The sequence below is a fragment of the Populus trichocarpa genome, chromosome 6, assembly GCF_000002775.5.
Source record: "Populus trichocarpa isolate Nisqually-1 chromosome 6, P.trichocarpa_v4.1, whole genome shotgun sequence".
In the NCBI taxonomy this organism is placed as follows: Eukaryota; Viridiplantae; Streptophyta; class Magnoliopsida; order Malpighiales; family Salicaceae; genus Populus; species Populus trichocarpa.
The window spans coordinates 25,653,797-25,674,994 of record NC_037290.2 but is presented as its reverse complement, the minus strand read 5'-3'; the positions used below and the strand labels follow the sequence as shown (position 1 = coordinate 25,674,994).

Here is a 21,198-nt window from a genome sequence, read left to right as displayed (position 1 = left end):
AGCAAAATATCCAACTGCCATGGAAAGAGGAGTAAAATAAGCAATATAAAGGCAATCACTGTCTATCTAACCCCACCTCTGATGCTGATCACATATCTTTTCGGAGGGTCGGCATCACAATGATTTGTTCCATTTCTTAGTGCGAAAGTTGAAATTTAACACTACCAAGTACAACTTTAACTTAACGTGTGGCTGCCATGGACAAAAATTCTTGTCATTTATAGTATTATATATCATCAGCCACCAACCTATTAAATTAATGACATCCCTACCTGACATATTAAATTTTCTATCAGGTCACATCCCTGTGAAACCTGTAACATTCCTATCAAACCTATTAAAAACAAATTAATATTGGGGGTTGGATTACATAGCACGTGGAAATAAATTCTTTTAACAATCCTTGGACTTCGCATGCCAAAACGTGAACGAATTAATGCACCGTCAAATTCTTTGCCATTCATCGTGTGAAATTAACTTGTATAAAAGAAACCCTGCTCCTATGGTTCATTCACATCCTTTCTGCAGGAACTAATAAAAAAAAGAGATACTATATTTATTTTCACCAAAAAAGGCGTTCAGATCCTATGGTTCTAAACCAATCCTTTATAGGATACTATATTTATTTATAAATCTTGATCCAGATCATTTGAGAGATGAGAGTCGATTAGGTCTCAAGCCATCGGATTAATTAATGCGTATTATCCACTATATATGTAACCTCATTAATTATTGAATCAACCCGTAAATCCTATTAATTTATATAAATACATATAATTTGAGTAGATATGTCACAGGAATGTCTACAGATTGACAGTTTTATACGGAAAGAAATTATACTATACAGTAATTAAATATTATCTTATAATACATTCTAAAAATAATTCGATAATACTCACCATGGAACCAAGAAATCAACTGATCACTAAGGGTTTGTGTGTTTTGAGTACACTATTATACCAAAAAAAATATTTTTTAATTTTTTCTATATTTGTTCTTTAAAAATATTTTCATGTACTTATTTTTCATAGAATATTTTATAGAAAATTAGTTAAGGAAAAATATTTTACAATCAATCTTCAAGCTTAATTTATTTATTTAAAAAATATTTTTCAACTCATGAAGTTTTGTGAAATATTCTACAAATAATAATTCACTTATAATATCATCCAGTTATTTCAACAGCCTCCGCAATGTTTTTTATCACCACCATCACAATTACTTTATGGCTACCTCCTCCATCACCATCTCGCCATCATTGTTTTTTCTTTATTATTTTCTTCGTATCTAACAACGACTTTTTCTTTTATTATCATAATTAAAAAATATTTTATGTATAAAATATTTAATGAGAAAATATTTTTCAAGTCAAATATTTTTGAAAATATTTAAAATTACACGTGATAATATTTTATTTACGCAATCTAAATATTACAATATCAATTCCTATGGCTTGCTTGCAAAATATTTTGGTACTCTTGCACGCTTGCTTTCATCTATGGCTTCGAGCTAGATCTTAAGCGGTTAGTGGGCCAATTCTATTGAGCCCAGGTTCTAGAGTTTGGGTACCCAACTTAATATAACTGCCCAAAACATTAAAGGCCCAAAATTAAAAACTTCACATCCGGGCAACCCGTAATCGCCAAGAAACCCATGTATAGAAGCCCTTATATCAACACTCTAGGGTAAGGGTTTTTCATCAGTAACCAGACCGAGTAGCAGCAGAAGCCGATCAGAAGCAAGCGAAAATGGTAACCCTCGTTATGTCTAGATCCATCCTGTCCTGATGGGTTTGAAATCTGAAGCTCAAATTTTGATTTTTGATGTATGTTGGTATTTGTAGCCGTCACACAAGACATTTAGGATCAAGAAGAAACTAGCAAAGAAGATGAGGCAAAACAGGCCTATCCCTCATTGGATTCGCATGAGAACCGATAACACTATCAGGTCTTTTTCTTGTATACGTTTTGTTGCTTGCCTTATAGAAAAGACAAAAAAGTTTTAAAGCTACTGAATGTGGGTTTTTTTGGTTTTTTAGGTACAACGCCAAGCGTAGGCACTGGAGAAGAACTAAGCTTGGATTCTAAGGTGTTTTGGGTGTTTGGCATATTGGGATTTGTTAATTTAATTGGGTTTTAATTCGTTGGAGATTTGATTAAGAAAAGAATAGGAGTTGATGTTGTTTTCTACGGAACTCATGGGAGTCCCACTTGATAAATCTTGCTATGTTTGAAGTATTGATTTGCTTAAGTAATTTTCAATTTTGATGAAACTTGCAAGTTTTCGAATGTTAGTGTTCTTTTATCGGCTGGGAATGCTGAATTGATTTTGTTTCTCTTACTGTTTTATTAGGTTTCAGGTGTTATTAGGGTGGAATATCCTTGCTGTTTATCAGATTTATTAGCTTAGGTAATGGAAGTTAAGTGTCTCTAGTTTTCTTCTAAATACCAACTATTGCCCAAGCTAGGTCTAGTGGATCGACTTGTTTAATTGCTTTGATGCATTACATTAGTTAGTCCAGTAGCTGTCCTTAGGTTGATTTGCAATCTATGGTTCAGTTGTGATTCAACTTTACATGTTCAAAGGAGGTTCTGTGTTCTTTTGTATAATGTTTACATGTCTTATTTTCAGCTTGATTATCTTTTCCAGAATCGTAGTCTTCTTTTCATTAGATTTTTGAACAAAATTTCTTGTCCGAGGGTATATTTTCTGCTTCTGACCATAGCTTGTGGTCTAGTTTCTAAATGCAATCTGCCTAATCATGTAGTCTTGAAGACAGTTCAAGTCTTCCATAGCTTGTATTTTCATGATCATGAATTTAATTTTCCAATTGTAATTTGGGGATTGCTTATGGTGCTTGGTTTCTTACCTCTTAATAAACGTGTTGCCAATCTTCAAATTCAGTGGGTTCTTATTTCATCTAATTATGTACTCTTAGGTGGCATAAACCATCTGACCTTGCATGGCCAGGTGCCATTTAATGATCTGGTGGTAATTTGAACTGCAATTTGATGCAGTTTTCTGAAGATTCACTTGTGCATTCAACGTTCGTCATGCCTTGGTATCGAAATCCACACCAGGGGAATCTCATTTGCAGAGGATTTCTGTGAGTCTTTCCTGGCCCTGATGAGCTATTATAATCTTCTTCCTTTTTCCCCTTCTACTGATAAAATGGTGTCTTCTAATCAGTCAATAGTAAAAATGGGAAAAACTAACGAGTTGCCTATTGCTTTATAAAGAATTGCGTATGATTGGACACGTTAATAAATGAAGTGTTCAAAAAGAGTGCCAAAAGCCATATGAGCCCTTTATTATTCTCAGGGAGTTCAAAAGGCAAACCTGTCCATCGGTGACCTATAAGATCTTGAATCAAAATTCGTTCACATCTCCATAATCAAAGCTTAGGAAAATCTGTTCAGGACAGATCAACCCATTTTGGGGAAAAAGAATTATCCATTGCATCATGAGCGGGTGTGCTCTCTTACTGGGTGGGCCGAAAATTAGATTCTTTTTACTCGTTGAAGACGTGGAGTTTTGGAGCATGAAAATTGACTATAAAAAAATTATTGATTTACAAAAATAAAAAGCGCAAAATATCTCGAATTCAAAACTATTAAGCCCGACCAATAAATTAATTTAAGAAATCCACAACTTGAAGTCTGAATCATATTATGTTTTAAGTTAAATTAATAAAAATATTAATCTAATAAAACCGAATTTTTATTGATCCAATTGAATAGAAGAGTCAGCTTTAAAGAAAAAAAAGGCGGAAAGATACCTATCATTAATCTAATATTGCTAGGATTATTCTTATCATTAATTACTTTTTTAGTTATCCTGAATTCAAACCATGTGTTAGTCTCACTAAATATAATAAATCATGTCATTTATTTATGATAAAATCGATATAAACAGTATGTCTCGATTCTCATCAAACAAGTTAGAATGTATTTTTTTATCTTGTATATAAATCTCTTTATACTTTCAAGAATATAAAAAAAAAAATCATGTGATTTTTATATTTTTTGAAATCTTAATGTTTGATATGAATAATACATGTTAATTTTGTTTGTTGAACCAGGTTAGAATTAGTGTTATTAAACTAAATATGGCTTAATAGGTCATCCAATGACTTGCTTTAATAAAACTTGATTTATTTTTTTAATTAAAATATTATTTTTAATGTTTTAAAAATAATTTTATTTTAAATTGACTTATATTAACCTATTCAATTTATAACTCGAGTTTTACACTTGCACTGGGTTATACACCGGGTTATAGGCTAAATGGGGTTTAATAACTTTTGCTATAACAATTATTTTTGTTTACTAAATTGCTTAGGTCACCATTGCATATCAAAGCATGTACTGAAACCCAGAACGCAATATTCCTTGATAAAGAAAATTACCAGAAACCAGCTCCTAGTATCTATCGCCAACGGCATTTGTAGTTTCTAAAGGCAACGGTTTTTTCAGGTTTCGTTTTCTTTAAATGAACCCATCCTTATTTCAAGCGCCATTTACACTTTCTAGTTCTTTTCCTTATTGGACAGAGAATATGTCCATTTACAGTTCTCAAGGCATCATTTTTTGAAGTAAATAACATATTCTCTCTTTGATTGTCTCTTTCTACTACTGCTTCTGCTTTTCACTTTCTATATCAGACATAAAGGTTTGTTGTAGATCAGTTACACTCCACTCAAAAATGAAATAACGTTGTTTTAATAAAATTAATTAATAATATCCATGAGTTAATATAATAATTTAGATTTTTTCATATTAATCTCCAAACAAGTTAAGGGAAAAAGGGGTCACACACCTAATCAGTATCTAATTGGATCATCGTATCAATATAAGGGAATTTATGTCGGTTGCTTCCATGGGTGAATTTTACTGGTTTTTGGGAGTTGTTTATTATGTGGCCCGGAGTAACCATCTCTTTTTCTAATTAAAAACTAAATATCATAAAAATCTTAATTCCTAAATCTTTTTCAATAACCCTAATATATATATATATATATAACTCAATTTAAAGATATGGACAGAGAAAAAACCTTAAATTAATAAAACAAGAAAAAACAAAAATTTTGACCTTAAATCAAAGGGTGCAAATTACTTTTATTTCATCTTCATTCTTTAAATTATTATGTAATTGATAATATATCCACTAGTACTTATAACACCATTAATTATTAAAAAGAATATACTAGAAAATCTGATTAATTATTTTATTGTTATTATTATTTTAAAAAACCACACACATATATACATAATTATAAAAAAAATGTAAAATATCTGGTTATAACAATGTATGCAAGTCCTCGAACTTTCGGGACGCGAAGGGTGTCTCAATGTGAACATGTGGACTCTCAGGTGTTTTGTATCCTTATCTTCAAGAAACCTCTATCTTTCTTATGTCTAAATTCACCGTATTTTTATTTACAATCCTTGCAGCTAGTGCAACTCTTGTGAATTCAACCAAGAAACCAAGATTTCGAGCCAGCAGCATGTATTTTCTACAAAGAAGTCGTCCTGTTTAGCAATCAGGTTCCAATCATACCTGGATCAGGCCGATGCAAACCTCCTAAGTGATGCACGCTTCACTAGGTGGCACTTACATGTTATTATATATAGTCTTTTGTTGGGGGATTCCAGCTCCCCCATGCGCGGACCGGGGGTGTACTGATAGTTGCTCAACGGAGGGTAAAGCACACTGACACAATATTTTACGTGGTTCGGCAAAACCGCCTACATCCACGGGAGAGTCCATATTATTAGAGATATATAGAGAAAGGATTACAACATATATGGAGGAGGAGGATCACTTCACTCAAACTCAACTCCCAGCTCTTTTGCTGCAATGGCAGCAAGGCTGCTGCCATTGCAGCTCACTCTTTCTCTCTATTCTCACGTTCACTTCACTCTCTCAACCCTCTCATTGCTCTCAAATAATTATGCCTCTTTTATAGGCATTTCATGGTCAACATTGAGAGGCTAATAAAGCCTTAAAGCATGCCACTAATTGTGGCACTAGTGGTGCTTCCACTTGCTTGGTGGTGGGGTATTGCCACTAAATGACAATATCCTAACAATCACCCCCTTTGCCATTTATGTGGGCAATTGTCATCTTGCTTCTTCAGCACAAGCTTGCATTCTGCAGCTCTTCCAAGCTTCAATTCTGAGAGCGTCTTCAACACAACATTCCCCTTCGAGCGTATCAATCATGCTCGGTCCGGAATGATTTTTCAAGCCTTACACCAAGGCTTATAACACCCCCTCAAACGAATATTCCCAAGTGCGACAATCATTGAGTATTTCAATGTGATCACAAGCTCACCACTCTTCCAAGAGTCTACTCATCCAGGAGTTGCGCTTGCCCTCTGTTCCACCTTAGGAACCACGCCTTACTTCTCCGTGAGTCTCTCGCTTTTAGTCGTAAGAGTCCAGGTAGCTCTCCACCTTTAACCATGGGGGCAGCCCATTAAAGGTTGATCCATATCTGTCTTCATACTCTGAGTATTACAATGCCATTACCGAGCTCACCACCTTGACAAGAGTCAACTCGTTCTCGGAACCTGCGCATGCCCTTTTGCTTCTTCATAGCAGCCGCGTCTTAATGCTACACAAGTCACACACTTATTGTCCAAGGCAAATGTCTTCTAGCTCATTGATCTTTAGCATGGGGGCAATATCCATAAAAGTCAATCCTCCATTTGTCTTCATACTCATCATAGCCACTTCATTGGCTATACACATGTCCACTCATATCTAGCCATCACATTGGCTCTGGGGTTGTTCTGAACTGGGCTCATATCGTGGCCCACACACCTTCTCCTTAGGTGTCTCTGCTCGTCACCATGCGACGGTCTGAACTGGGGCTTCTATCACGGCCCTCACACCTTCTCTAAGGTGTCTTCGCCCGTTGTCATGGGACGGTCTGATCCGAGGCTCCTATCATGGCCCTCACACCTTCTTTCTAAGGTGTCTTCACCTTTCATAGGTGGTCGCATCTTCCTTCAGCTGAGATGCTTCAAAGTGGCTCCAAAAGTCTCTACCACCATGTGCACTTATGGGAGAGATTACTGCCACTGACTACATAGAAAGAGAAAGTTGCGGTATACTCCTCGCAATCCTCCACCTCCATTTCTATGTTTGGAGCTTCTGTGCCTTTCTGCTTGACAGCTCCACCTACACCAACTCTCTTTGGTGTCTTCGCCTTTCATCATAGGCGGTTGCCTTGTATCACAGGCATTTGCACCCCCTCAATTAGGTGTCTCTACAACAGCTCTCTTTCCATCTTTGCATGCATTGGAAAGGTCTTCGCCTGTTGTCTTCATCAAGAGCACAAGAGACTTCTTGTTGTACAAACTTTAACAGTCTCTGCTTTAAGCTTCATCTGGGAACACTTCTTCTCCTTGCACCTGTTGTCTCATTACAGTACCTCGTTGGATCCTACGGGTACTCCTGCACAATCTTCGTGTGCCCTCGTGCAATTTCTGTTCTCCAGATTTCTCCCTATTCCTTGCTTATGTTTGACAGCAACTCATCCTGTCACAACACCCGTCCAAGTCAAAATAGGGTGTCAATCTTTATCCCCTTACTGTATTTCTCTTCCATTATCAGGGTCTTCATCAATTCTCCCCTCGAGAAATCACAGTCACCGAATCTAACTTTTTTGGAGAAATCACCACTTCATCAGATCCTTGATCATACGGAACCCAACTGTTCCTTTGTGCCGTCATCCTGCTAGTCTTCAACCGTTTCATTACAAACTGCTATATATACGAAAATAGTACCGTATGGATAATCCTTCCACTAAGCAAGTTCCCAGGAAAGATTGGAGGGGTCACACTGGTCCCGCTTAAAACCCAATCTCCTAGACAGAACTTCTTAGGCCATATCTATTCATCGTACTGTCTTTCCGTATATACAACCATTTGCTAGCTTTGTTGCGGCTTTCCTTTACAAGTGATCTGGGGTATCCTGGTTTTATACCTGATTTCTCAACATCTGGCGAGACTACCAGTTCTTAGATTCGTCAAGATTGGTCTTCGTCAATTTCCACTCTTCACCTCAAATTATCCACTTGATCGGGTGTCCAGAGTGTCCCAATTTTGCCTTCCTTCAAGGCAGCTAAAATTCTCCCCACTTAGCAGTTCAACACATGTAATTGGGTAAACATGTGTGACATGTTCTTCTTCATCTCCATCGACCACCATGATGACCTTCAGATGCCTCCTGATCGGGCAATCTCTTTTGTTAATTAACCATCGCCATTTTTGGTCTCAAATCTCAACGATCGGACCGTACCATTGCATCCGGAACGATCAAATTAGCTGGAAACAAGTCTGAAATCGTCCAAATCGCATTTCAGACGGCTAGGATTTGATCAAAACAATTCTGGCCTGATTAACGGCCCAAATTCAATCTCAGATCCGGTTGCACGTAGGATCTGCTACACTGGATCCTGTCCCTCGGCTCGCGGCTCGGCTTCAATTCTGCTCGGCTCGACTTGGCTCGGCTCGCGGCTGTTGATGTGGCAGGTGGGTCCCACTGTCCTGACTGGTCGCTGACATGGCATGCCACCTGTGCATGCTGACATCACAATTACATCATGCTGATGCCATCCCTGGCATGCCTACTGTGCATGCTGACATCACAATTATGTCATGCTGACGTCATTAATATCCGAGTCAGTCACATGGGCCGGGTCAACTGGTATTCAGGTCGGGTCAGCCCATCCGGGCGAAGAAGACGCGTGGGGCGCGTGGGCAGACGCCCTGCCGGAGAGTGATGGAGAGTGTGGCCATGTCCGACGTTCGATTTTGACGTTGTTTTCACCAATGGCTTCGTCTCGGCCTCCTCTACACAGTGGTATGGTCAAAACATCATTTTGAGAACTTTCATTTTTGAGCAAAAATCAAACACCCCTATAAACCATGTGCTCTGATACCAATTGTTGGGGATTCCGGCTCCCCCATGCGCGAATCGGGGGTGTACTGATAATTGCTCAACGGAGGGTAAAGCACACTGAGACAATGTTTTACGTGGTTCAGCAAAACCGTCTACATCCACGGGAGAGTCCATATTATCAGAGATATATAGAGAAAGGATTACAACAAATACATGGAGGAGGATCACTCAACTCCCAGCTCACTTTGGTGCTCTTACAGCTGCTGCAATGGCAGCAGCCATTGCACCTCTCTCTTTCTCTCCACTCTCTTGCACACACTCACGTTCTCACTCTCTTCAACCCTCTCAATTTGCTCTCAACAAGACATGCCTCTTTATAGGCAAATGTGGTCAACATGGAGGGGCCAGTAATGCCTTAAAGTGTGCCACTAATTGTGGCATGAATGGAGCTACCACTAACTTGGTGGTGGGGTATTGCAACTAAATGGCAATATCCTAACAATCACATTGTTAGGATATTGCCATTTAGTGGCAATACCCCACCACCAAGCAAGTGGAAGCACCACTAGTGCCACAATTAGTGGCATGTTTTAAGGCTTTATTAGCCTCTCAATGTTGACCATGAAATGCCTATAAAAGATGGATAATTATTTGAGAGCAATGAGAGGGTTGAGAGAGTGAAGTGAACGTGAGAATAGAGAGAAAGAGTGAGCTGCAATGGCAGCAGCCTTGCTGCCATTGCAGCAAAAGAGCTGGGAGTTGAGTTTGAGTGAAGTGATCCTCCTCCTCCATATATGTTGTAATCCTTTCTCTATATATCTCTAATAATATGGACTCTCCCGTGGATGTAGGCGGTTTTGCCGAACCACGTAAAATATTGTGTCAGTGTGCTTTACCCTCCGTTGAGCAACTATCAGTACACCCCCGGTCCGCGCATGGGGGAGCCGGAATCCCCCAACAATTGGTATCAGAGCACATGGTTTAAAGGGGTGTTTGATTTTTTCTCAAAAATGAAAGTTGTTAAAATTATGTTTTGACCATACCACTGTGTAGAGGAGGAAGAGACGAAGCCACTGGTGAAAACGGCGTCAAAATCGAACGTCAGACATGACCACACTCTCCGGCAAGGCGTCTGCCCACGCGCGCAGACACGTGCCACGCGTCTTCTTCGCCCGGATGGGCTGACCCGACCCGAATACCAGTTGACCCGACCCACATGGCTGACTCGGATAAGGATGACGTCAGCATGACGTAATAGTGATATCAGCATGCACAGTAGGCATGCCCAGGATGATGTCATCCTGATGTAAGCGTGACATCAGCATGCACAGTCAGCATGTCATGTCAGCAGACACGTCAGCACAGTTGGTGCATATGGTGGTAGAGAATTTTGGAGCCACTTTGAAGCATCTCAGCTGAAATAAGATGCGACCACCTATGAAAGGTGAAGACACCTTAGAAAGAAGGTGTGAGGGCCATGATAGGAGCCTCGGATCAGACCGTCCCATGACAACGGGTGAAGACACCTTAGAGAAGGTGTGAGGGCCGTGATAGAAGCCCCAGTTCAGACCGCCGCATGGTGACGAGCGGAGACACCTAAGGAGAAGGTGTGTGGGCCACGATATGAGCCAAGTTCAGAACAACCCCAGAGCCAATGTGATGGCTAGATATGAGTGGACATGTGTATAGCCAATGAAGTGGCTATGATGAGTATGGAGACAAATGCAGGATTGACTTTTATGGATATTGCCCCCATGCTAAAGATCAATGAGCTAGAAGACATTTGCCTTGGACAATAAGTGTGTGACTTGTGGAGCATTAAGACGCGGTTGCTATGAAGAAGCAGAAGGGCATGCGCAGGTTCCGAGAACGAGTTGACTCTTGTCAAGGTGGTGAGCTCGGTAATGGCATTGTAATACTCAGAGTATGAAGACAGATATGGATCAACCTTTAATGGGCTGCCCCCATGGTTAAAGGTGGAGAGCTACCTGGACTCTTACGACTAAAAGCGAGAGACTCACGGAGAAGTAAGGCGTGGTTCCTAAGGTGAAACAGAGGGCAGGCGCAACTCCTGGATGAGTAGACTCTTGGAAGAGTGGTGAGTTTGTGATCACATTGAAATACTCAATGATTGTCGCACTTGGGAATATTCGTTTGAGGGGGTGTTATAAGCCTTGGTGTAAGGCTTGAAAAATCATTCTGGACCGAGCATGATTGATACGCTCGAAGGGGAATGTTGTGTTGAAGACACTCTTAGAATGGAAGCTTGGAAGAGCTGCAGAATGCAAGCTTGTGTTGAAGAAGCAAGAGGACAATTGCCCACATAAATGGCAAAGGGGGTGATTGTTAGGATATTGCCATTTAGTGGCAATACCCCACCACCAAGTTAGTGGTAGCTCCATTCATGCCACAATTAGTGGCACACTTTAAGGCATTACTGGCCCCTCCATGTTGACCATATTTGCCTATAAAGAGGCATGTCTTGTTGAGAGCAAATTGAGAGGGTTGAAGAGAGTGAGAACGTGAGTGTGTTCAAGAGAGTGGAGAGAAAGAGAGAGCTGCAATGGTTGCTGCCATTGCAGCAGCTGTAAGAGCACCAAAGTGAGCTGGGAGTTGAGTGATCCTCCTCCATGTATTTGTTGTAATCCTTTCTCTATATATCTCTGATAATATGGACTCTCCCGTGGATGTAGACGGTTTTGCCGAACCACGTAAAACATTGTCTCAGTGTGCTTTACCCTCCGTTGAGCAACTATCAGTACACCCCCGATTCGCGCATGGGGGAGCCGGAATCCCCAACAACTTAGAGTCTTAGAGTCATGTGGATGTGTATGAATTGAATGAAACCAGGTTTCTATATAGTTGCAACTTTAGTTATTTTATGGTTGAAGAATGAAACCAGAGTCTTATTTTATGCTATAATTTTAACTGTATACAGGTGTGCCTGTTGTAGACAACTATCACCCTGCCTGTTGTTGGTGGATCAGTTGGTGTGAAACAATGTTATTAAAAACTCGAAAACTACGATTTTACGAATCAAAACAGATAAATGTGTAAAATCAGGTTAAAAACTTGAAAATCAGAAAAATTAGGTCAAACTCGTATAAACTCGATTAAACTCGTTAAAATGGGCAAAAACTGGACCGATTTCACGAGTTGGCTAAAAAAAATTAAAATTCTGCTCACTACTGACTCCATCTCTTGTTTTCATTGCGCACGACACTCCATGTCTCCACCCACCCCTTTCCCCTTTTCCCCTTAAGCCTTTCCACTTTCCCCAAATCTCAGAATCTCAAGTCTCAGCCCTAACAATTAACATCAGCATACAGTTGAAGAAGTTCGGCATCAACAAGTTGGCCTAGAATCAAAGAAACATCTCAAGTATTGAGAAACTAATTGCTTCAAGGAAAAGTAAAAAGTCAAAAGAAAAATAGACGAGGGTTTCTCATCTATGGCAGTCAGAAAGTGAAATAATTATTCCTTCCTTGGGATAGAGGTTTTAATATTCTGGAAGTGTAGGAATTGATTAGTCAGCAGCACAGCTGGCCTAGAATCAAATCGGTGTGTGTGTTTTAATAGAAAGACATTTATATTGTTTATTTTATTTTAATTTTAATTATATTATATTATTATATATTATTTGATTGGATCTAAAATATTTTATTTATAATTTTATAATTTTTAATTAAAATATTTTATTTTATAATTTTATGATTCAAATTTATAATTTAAGTTTATATTATATATTTTATATCGTGTTAAAAAAATGTTTTTGATAATTTTAATGTGAAAGGAATCATAAAAGAAAAAAAAAAAACTTTCTTCCAACCCTTTATGCATGAAATTCCAATGCAACTAACTGCTGGATTTCCTTACAAGTTTAATTCGGTTGCACAAATCAAATGTTCTCATCTTTGACTATTTATAAAATTCTATGGTCATTCACTGCCCTTGGGTACATGTGGGACCCATATAAATAGTTTGGTTTGGCTCTCTGTTTTTTTTCTTGGCATAATTGAAAATTCATATATATAATAATTAAACCCTTGCTCTCTCTGTATTTCATAGCCTTCTCTGAAACCTACTCAAAACCATATATGATGAGTATCTTCAAGATACCTCTCTTTCTTGTGTCAAAATTCACCATATTTTTGTTTCTGATCCTTGCTGCCGGTGTTACTCTTGTGATTGCAACCAAATTCGGAGCAAGCAGCATGTATTCTCCACAAAGTAACCGTTCCGTTCAGCCATCAGGACCTAATCCTTGCAGTTACCTTCCTGGATCAGGCCAATGCAAACCTCGTAAGTGATGCATGTTTCATGCATATCGTTCATGGTACGGTTTTTAAGGAAAAGAAGACTTTTTTTTACTTTTTGATAATTCTCTTCGTTCAAATCTTGCGATTTGTCGTTAGACCATGTTAAATGGTTATGTTTTTACCACAGTACTAACATTTTTCTTTATAGAGAAACTGTAGAATGTACCGAAAGAGAGATGTTTCTTTCATCTTATCTTCTCTCTTTAATAAAAATACCCTTCTTTCCTTCTTCTACCTCTTATCAATATAGACTATATTTGAGTTTTATTTTATAATTATTATTTTTTTCTTTTAACTTCTGATGATCTTGTGATCTCTCTACATTTAGACTGGCCATGTTTTTTTTCTCTTTAATTTACGTATAGATTTCAGGGATCATGTTGATGATGGAAAAAGAAATTAAGAGCACAAGTGGAAAGTATGGCCAGGAGGAGAGTTGATATTTATGCAAATTAATGATCATTAATAAATATTTCTTTACCTAATTCGTGTTGGTTTGTTCATTATGGATGTTAAAGATGCAAACATCATATTGAGTGTTGAATGAACTAGGAAGTTTATTGAAATATTGGATTCTCTCACGTATGCTAAAGGTTTACGACCCGTGTACCGTGTTGGCTATTGGGGTTTTTGATAGCTCGGGAATATGTGAGATCGATGATGATAAAAGTGCCACGCATCCTGATTTTCATACGGGGGAAGTCCGGGTACGTCTATCTACCTTGGAGACGGGTAAAGTGTATAGAAATAGGTATCCCTTGATTTTGTGGGAGAGATTGAAGTGGCTGTAAAATTTGTTCGTGAAACTTCAACATTGGATTTCTTACACGTACACACAGCCTTTATTTTTATCCATGTGGAAGTGTGGTACTGGTTATTTTCTAAAATGTATTTTATTTTAAAATATATTAAAATAATATTTTTTTATTTTTAAAAAATTATTTTCAATATCAATACATAAAATAATTTAAAAATACTAAATAATTTTAATTTAAAATAAAAAAATTAAAATCACTTTTAAAATACAATGTTAAACACACTAGAAGTCATTGGGGGTGGTACAACAAGAACTGCTGAGGAACACAACAGTGAAGTTAATAGCCACACACTTGTCAAGATCCGAGCCATCGCTGCGACGAGAAGTGGTGTCTTACATGCTTGATAAATCATTTTTAAAAACAAAAAAAAAATTCTTTTTTTTTAAAAGAAAAAACAAACCTTTAATTTTACAAGTATTAATCTTTATTCACTGACAATAATTGAAATGTTTGCTTATTTATTTCGTAAAAAAAATTAATTCCATACCGTAATCAATTCAATTAAAAATAATATAACTTTTAATTAATTTAAAACAATTAAATTAATACTTATTATTCAAAAACAATTAAAAAAATTAAGGGGGCCTTTAATGTTCTACGAGGCTCCGCCACTGTTTATAGCGCGTTTCAAGATAAGAAAGATGGAGCCTCTGTTTATAGCGCGTTTCAAGAAAAGAAAGATAAAACAAGAAAGGAAGAATGAGTTGTCCTAGGCTCATAGTCACACCTTAACTTGAAACGAGATACCATACCCAACCATAATCAAAGAAAGCCGCCATCGGAGGTGGGAGTGGCTGCCATCGGAAGTGGGAGTAAGTCACACGCTACTCAATAGCGACGGACTTGGTTCCCTAGCTGGCACTTATATATTATTAGAGGCGCCAACCAATGTTTCTCCCTTGCATTTCAGTCCTTGATCTTTCTAATCCAGTACCACACAAATCCCCAAACCAATCCACATGAACTGTTGTCTGGTCCAAGCAAACTCGCCCCAGGTATAAGTAAAATTGCTATTTTTCTTTTCTTAAAAAAAAAAAAAAGTTGCTGCGGCAACCAATAAATATAATAATAGATGGAAATACTAACGTAATTAATCAATCAAATTATTCGTTTTATAATTAACTCAGTCTATATTCTAACTTGAAGTTAAATTGGACCGACAGATGATTGGGGCTATGTGAGCAATTGGAATGTCTAAATATGTTCAAGAAGTGAAAATATACGTACGTACTGAGATTACTAATTAATATCTTTTTAGCATTTTAATAGATTAAACCTCAAGTTGATGGCAATAAAGATTTTGAAATATTGGATCCTCGCTCACGTTGAAGGAATTATTAATTTTTAAATTAAAAAAATGGCTATGAATTAATTTACCATATACTATATATTGTTTACTTGAAGCCAAAATAATTTTTATAACTTTATTAGGAGTAGTTTTCTTTACTAAGAAACTGTAGCCAATATGGAAAGAGCTGGAGATGTTTCTTTCATCTTTGATTCTCTTACTGAAAAGCACTCTTTCTTTTCTTTGATAAATTGCCCGTCACCTTCTATCTATTAGCTTGGCCTTACCTTACAAAGTTAATAATTTTATATTCATGGATAAAGATTTCATTACAATTAAAATTAAAATAGCTAAGAATTTAAATTTCATTGTGTCTATTTTACCTAACTAAGTTAAAAAATAAAAAAAACAATTAAACTCTCAGAATCAAGCTTTCAAGATTTTTGAAAGGGCCGCATAAACCAGCTAGCATTACCTCATGGCTTAGAACAACATCATGTAAATGTTCATGATATTTTTAAGAAATACTTTTTAATTAAAATTATATTAAAATATTTTTTATTTTTAATTAATATCAATATATTAAAATAATAATAATAATATTTTAAAAATTAATTTAATATTTTTTCAAACTAAAAATAACTGGAAAACAAACTCCCCCATTAATCAACTAAAACAAAACGAGCAGGCAAGAACAAAGACAAGGTAGAGCAATTAGAGCTCAAGCTGTGATTCCAGTACTGCTATGGGTTACATGACGTACGTATGATTCCACTACTATGGGTTAGCTGTTATAAGGTTTCGTGGATTTGGGACCAGGAAAAAAAAAACTTTTGAACACTTTCATGGCTTAAGCTAGGTCATCGACTGCTGCGATGACTGCCAAGAACAGCATATTCTTATCATTGGTTGCATAGAAATCTATTTTGGAGCGCGTTTCAAGATAAAAAAGAAAAAACAAGAAAGGAAGAATGAGTTGTCGAAGGCTCGTAGCCACACCTTGACTTGAAACGAGATACCATACCTAACCATAATCAAAGAAAGCCGCCATCGGAAGTGGGAGTATGCCATCGGAAGTGGGAGTAAGTCGCACGCTACTCAATAGCGACGGACTTCGTTCCCTAGCTGGCACTTATATATTATTAGAGGAGCCAACCAATGTTTCTCCCCTCCATTTCAGTCCTTCATGTTTCAATAATTATCTAATCCAGTACCATACAAATCCCCAACCAATCCAAATGAGCTGTTGTCCAGCCTAGTCATACTGGTCTGGTCAAGCAAACTCGCTCCAAGTATGAGTAAAATTATTGTTTTTCTTTTAAAAAAAAAAATTGCTGCATCAACCAACAAATATAATAATAGCTGGAAACACTAAAGTAATTAATCAATTAAATTAATTATTCGTTTTATAATTAACTCAGTTTATATTCTAACTTCAAGTTAAATTGGACAGACAGATGGTCGGGGCTATGTATGTGAGCAACTGGAATGTCTAAATATATTTAAGAAGTGAAAATATACGTGCTGTGATTACTAATTAATATCTCTTTAGCATTTTAATAGATTAAACATGAAGTTGATGGCAATAAAGATTTTGACATTCGATCTTTTGTGCTAGTCCTAGGCCAAGAAAAGGCAAGCTAAACATTACTTAATATTGAATTTGACGAGAGAGACACACATAAAATATTTTTTTCTTTTACAATTTAAAGTGAATTTCTATTTTTTAAAAATATAAAAGACAATAGAACGTGTTCTCTTTATCCCCATTTTTCTTATATCTTCCATCTCCAAATAATAATATGATATTATCTTAAAATGCGTATTACTTTCTTAGTCATCAAAATTCAAATCTCGAAATTAATTATAAAAAAGTATAATTTTTATATTATCCCCTACACGGCTGGATTGTCTTTATTCAAACTAGAAAAGAATATATATATATATATATATATATATATATATATATATATATATATATAGAGAGAGAGAGAGAGAGAGAGAGAGAAATTGATTTGAGTATTGAACCTGGAAATAAACTGATCACTAAATATTGCAATATCAATTTTCACTTGAAACTTGTAGTGTAAATCATATATTGGGACCTCAATTAACAACTTAAATTTTTTGATGAAATGGTTCTTTGATTTTTTTTTTTCAAAATAAATCCCCTATAAAGTAACTAATATAACACCATTAGTTACTACCATAATTTTTTTACTTATCTATGTACCAAAATTCAATCATAACACTCATTAGAAGGCCAGGTTATGGTGACCTAGAGTTGCCATCTTTTTTTTTAATTTTTTTAATTTTACTTTTACTTCTAATAGTTTCCTATCAATCCAAGACTCCATTAGTATAACATCTATTTTTTAAAAGTGATTAAAAATTAAATATTATAAAAATTTTAATTTCTAAATCTTTTTCAATAACCCTAATATATATGTAAAAACTCAATTTAAAGATATCGATAGAGAACACAACTTAAATTAATAATAAAAAACAAAAAAAAAACAAAAAATTTGACCTTAAATCAAACCTCCTTGATTTCCCTCTCAATGTTAGTGTAGGTTTTGATTGTTTTGATGAAAATAAAGTGCAAGTTACTTTTATTTTATCTTTATAACTTAATGGATTCACATCTCATATCATATCAAGATCCACTTTCATATTTTAAAAAACTTGTCTATTAATCTACTAAAAATAGCATTCTGAAGTAAGTACATGTTTCTTTATGAGGCGCACCTCATAAACTAACGCACCCTAAATTAGCTCCTCATCGGCCTCAAGAGCAGTAAGATTAACCACAACCAATCCATAATTGATGTATTAATATTTCATTTAGGTTGCATGTATCAGCATTAAATTCATCTCTCCCATTTTATTAAAAACAACTTATTCATATTAAGATTACAAAATTTAGGAGAAATTAAGACTTATGTGGCCTAATAAGAAAAGCTAACCTCAATGATTACTCTTGTCATTAATCTAAAGAGCTAAAAGGCATGTGATTAAAACTCGTGTATGTTGGATACCTACTCCCACAATCTAATATGAATTGCGCATATTAATTTAAGTAATTTGCGTTAGACTATGGTTAATTACCCTTTTTATCTTGTATTCAAATCTTTTAATACTCTTATATTAACTTGATGATGTTGTGAAAATTTTAAAACAAAAAAAAAAAGGTTTTTCCTGGCGATGCAGAGGCCTTTTGCGGTGATCGGAGTTGGAAGGGAAAGTGTATGGGGTGTCTTGTGGATTTAACGTGGCAGAGGAATATCTGTTTTTTTTTTATAAAAAAAAAAGTATTTTTAAAAGAAATTAATTTTTTTTGTTTTAAATTAATAAAAAAAATATATTTTAAAATTATTTTAATGTGTGAACTCCCGGGAAGTGTGTACGAGGCAGACAGAAATGGCAAGTTGTGGTTGCCCTAAAAGCTTTTCATGACTTTCCCCAGGGAGGCAATGCGAATGGGGCTTAGCTAGGTATGGCCAGGGTGGAGATCTCTTGTTCTAGCCGTACTTCATGTGGTGACGTTTTGTTCTGTTTGGTAGTAATGAGCCTTCCTGATCTACCCAAACTCGTTGTCTTATTTTTTGACAGGGTCGTCTTCCTCTCTTTGCAGCTATTTCTTAAAGTTGATGGATAAATCTTCAACGACATCTTTTGGGATTTAAAATAATTTCACCAAGAGATTTTCTATATATTTTTAATCCACCTCGTGATCTCTTAAATATTCAATTTTCACCCTTCATGACGGCTGATTTAATAATGGGACGAAACGGGAAAAAAACATGAGGCATAAAAGGTCCTTCTGAAGTGGATGGTTTTCCTTTCAGATAGATCTTCAAATGTTTTTTTCTATTTTTTTAATGGCATAAAATAGTGGATGTTAACAAAATTCAATTAGGTAGGGACCATCTTCCAGGAGACAAGGTTCAGATACCGAGATAGAAGTGGACTTATTTATTTAAGGATGGGGCCGCCGACCAATTTTGGCCACCTGTTCTGTAACTTCTGTTACCTTATCGCCAGCAGCAGCCAAAAGACCTTTTCTTTCCCCTCCTTTCTTTCACCGTATCTTCTCTCTTTGGTAGAAATCACCTCCCTTCCTTCTTGCACCTTCTATCAATATAAAACTAGTTTATATGAGGATTGCCGCCGACCAATTTTGGCCACTTGTTACCTTTTCGCCAGTAGCAGCAAACCCCCGCCCCCCGTCTCTTTTTCTTTATCTTCAGCTAAGTAATGATCAAAAGCATGACAAGTATCCTCAAGAAACCTGTCTTTCCTAACCATTTAGGTGTTGGTAAGTGGTAAGAGCTTGGAATCAAGATATTTGTTTTTTTTATAATTTCAGGTTCGAGCTCTGTGGTTGCTCATATGATGGCCACTGGAGGCTTAAATGGTCGTTAACTTCAGGGCCCGTGGAATTAGTCGAGGTGCGCGCAAGCTGGCCCGGACACCCCCGTTAAACTAAAAAAAAAAACCTCTCTTTCCTATGTCTAAATTCACCATACTTTTATTTATAATCCTTGCAGCTAGTGCTACTCTTGTGAATTCAACCAAACAACCAAGATTTCGAGTTCAGTGGACAGAATTTGAAAGCAGGTGAAAACCTCGTCCTGGAATATGCGTTTCGGGTTCAAACCATCACGTAGAAAAAACTTAAGGTTGCAGGAGGGGAAAGTAAAGGGTCTTGGATTGGGTATTAAGAATTATTTATTTGAGATTTGATGATTATTATAGCGTAAAATCGAACCTTAATTTGGTGTTATTACTCTTAGCATAACATTTTGGACGTTATCTGTGAATAATAATAAAACTGGATAAGCATTATTGGCAATCTAGACAAGAACGCAGAATGTGAGGCTAGCGATGTGTGTCTAGGGTCGGCCCTGCGTGGGGCTGGGACACCCATAGCCATCCCAAACTTTTCAAAAATTTGATATGTATATCTCTGTTTTGATCCCCGAGTTATATATATAAGGTTGAAACGGTGGATTAAACCTACGCGATGAGCTATGCTATAATTAATTAGAGAAGAAAAGGATAGTGAAGGTTTTATTGTATACGATGCCTCGAGGAACAGTTGAAGTTGGGAGAAGCGAAGCCGATTAAGGATGACCGATTTAAGATAACAGGGCTGCTTTGGTTCGGTCACACTGTCTGTTGTGGGTGGAGTCGGTGCGAGGGGAATCGTAAAAGAGTTTTTTTCCAACCTTCTGGTCTTCCAGTGCAACTAGCTGCGCGGGCATTTCATCTTTTAGCCATGAGAGTACAAGGTTCGGTCACGCCAAAGGTGTCTTAGTTAGATTTCCGAATCTTTGACCACTTCATTCGGTGTACAAAGGGCGTCTTTTTATCAGTAACCGCCTCTTTGTTTTTTTTTTTTTTTAAAGAGAGAGAGCACAAAATTCCTTGGCAGTCTTCGAACTCCATATATAAATAAACCCTTCCTCTCTCAATATATTTCATATCCTTATCTGAAAGCTACTCAAAACCATATATGATGAGTATCTTCAAGAGACCTCTCTTTCTTGTGTCAAAATTCACCATCCTTTTGTTTCTGATCCTTGCTGCCAGTGCTACTCTTGTGATTGCAACCAGGCAACCTAAATCTCGAGCAAGCAGCATGTATTCTCCTCAAAGTAACCGTCCCGTTCAGCCTTCAGGACCTAATCCTTGCAGTTACCTGCCTGGATCAGGCCAATGCAAACCTCCTAAGTGATGTATGTTTCATGTATATCGTCCACGGCATGTTTCTTAAGGAAAAGAAGACTCTTTTTTTTTTTTTACTTTTTGATAATTCTCTTCTTTCAAATCTTGCGCTTTGTCGTTAGATCATGTTA

The 21,198-nt window shown here is 36.7% G+C and overlaps 2 protein-coding genes across 9 annotated transcripts in view; both read left to right on the top strand.

Moving 5' to 3' along the window:
* The window catches only part of LOC7479545 (60S ribosomal protein L39), a 32,947-nt gene extending 19,148 nt beyond the window's left edge, over positions 1-13,799 (top strand). The window contains exons 1-6 of one of the 7 annotated variants that reach the window (XR_008059448.1): positions 1,687-1,751; positions 1,844-1,947; positions 2,039-2,088; positions 3,018-3,106; positions 13,126-13,214; positions 13,597-13,799. Coding sequence is in view for 3 of the 7 variants with exons in the window: in XM_052453837.1 (XP_052309797.1) it covers positions 1,749-1,751; positions 1,844-1,947; positions 2,039-2,087 (156 nt within the window). In the remaining 4 variants the exon portion in view is untranslated. Of the gene's footprint in view, positions 1-1,686; positions 1,752-1,843; positions 1,948-2,038; positions 2,273-2,352; positions 2,410-2,938; positions 3,107-3,321; positions 4,078-5,453; positions 5,510-13,125; positions 13,215-13,596 lie in introns of those variants that run through there. The other 6 variants (XR_002982411.2, XR_002982407.2, XR_002982410.2 and 3 more) reach the window with 6 other exon arrangements.
* LOC7489135 (aspartate aminotransferase, chloroplastic) overlaps positions 3,044-21,198 on the top strand; it is a 29,544-nt gene continuing 11,389 nt past the window's right edge. The window contains exon 1 of one of the 2 annotated variants that reach the window (XM_052453835.1): positions 3,044-3,106. The gene's annotated coding sequence lies outside the window, so the exon portion shown is untranslated. Of the gene's footprint in view, positions 3,107-4,457; positions 4,476-21,198 lie in introns of those variants that run through there. The other variant, XM_002309623.4, reaches the window with a different exon arrangement.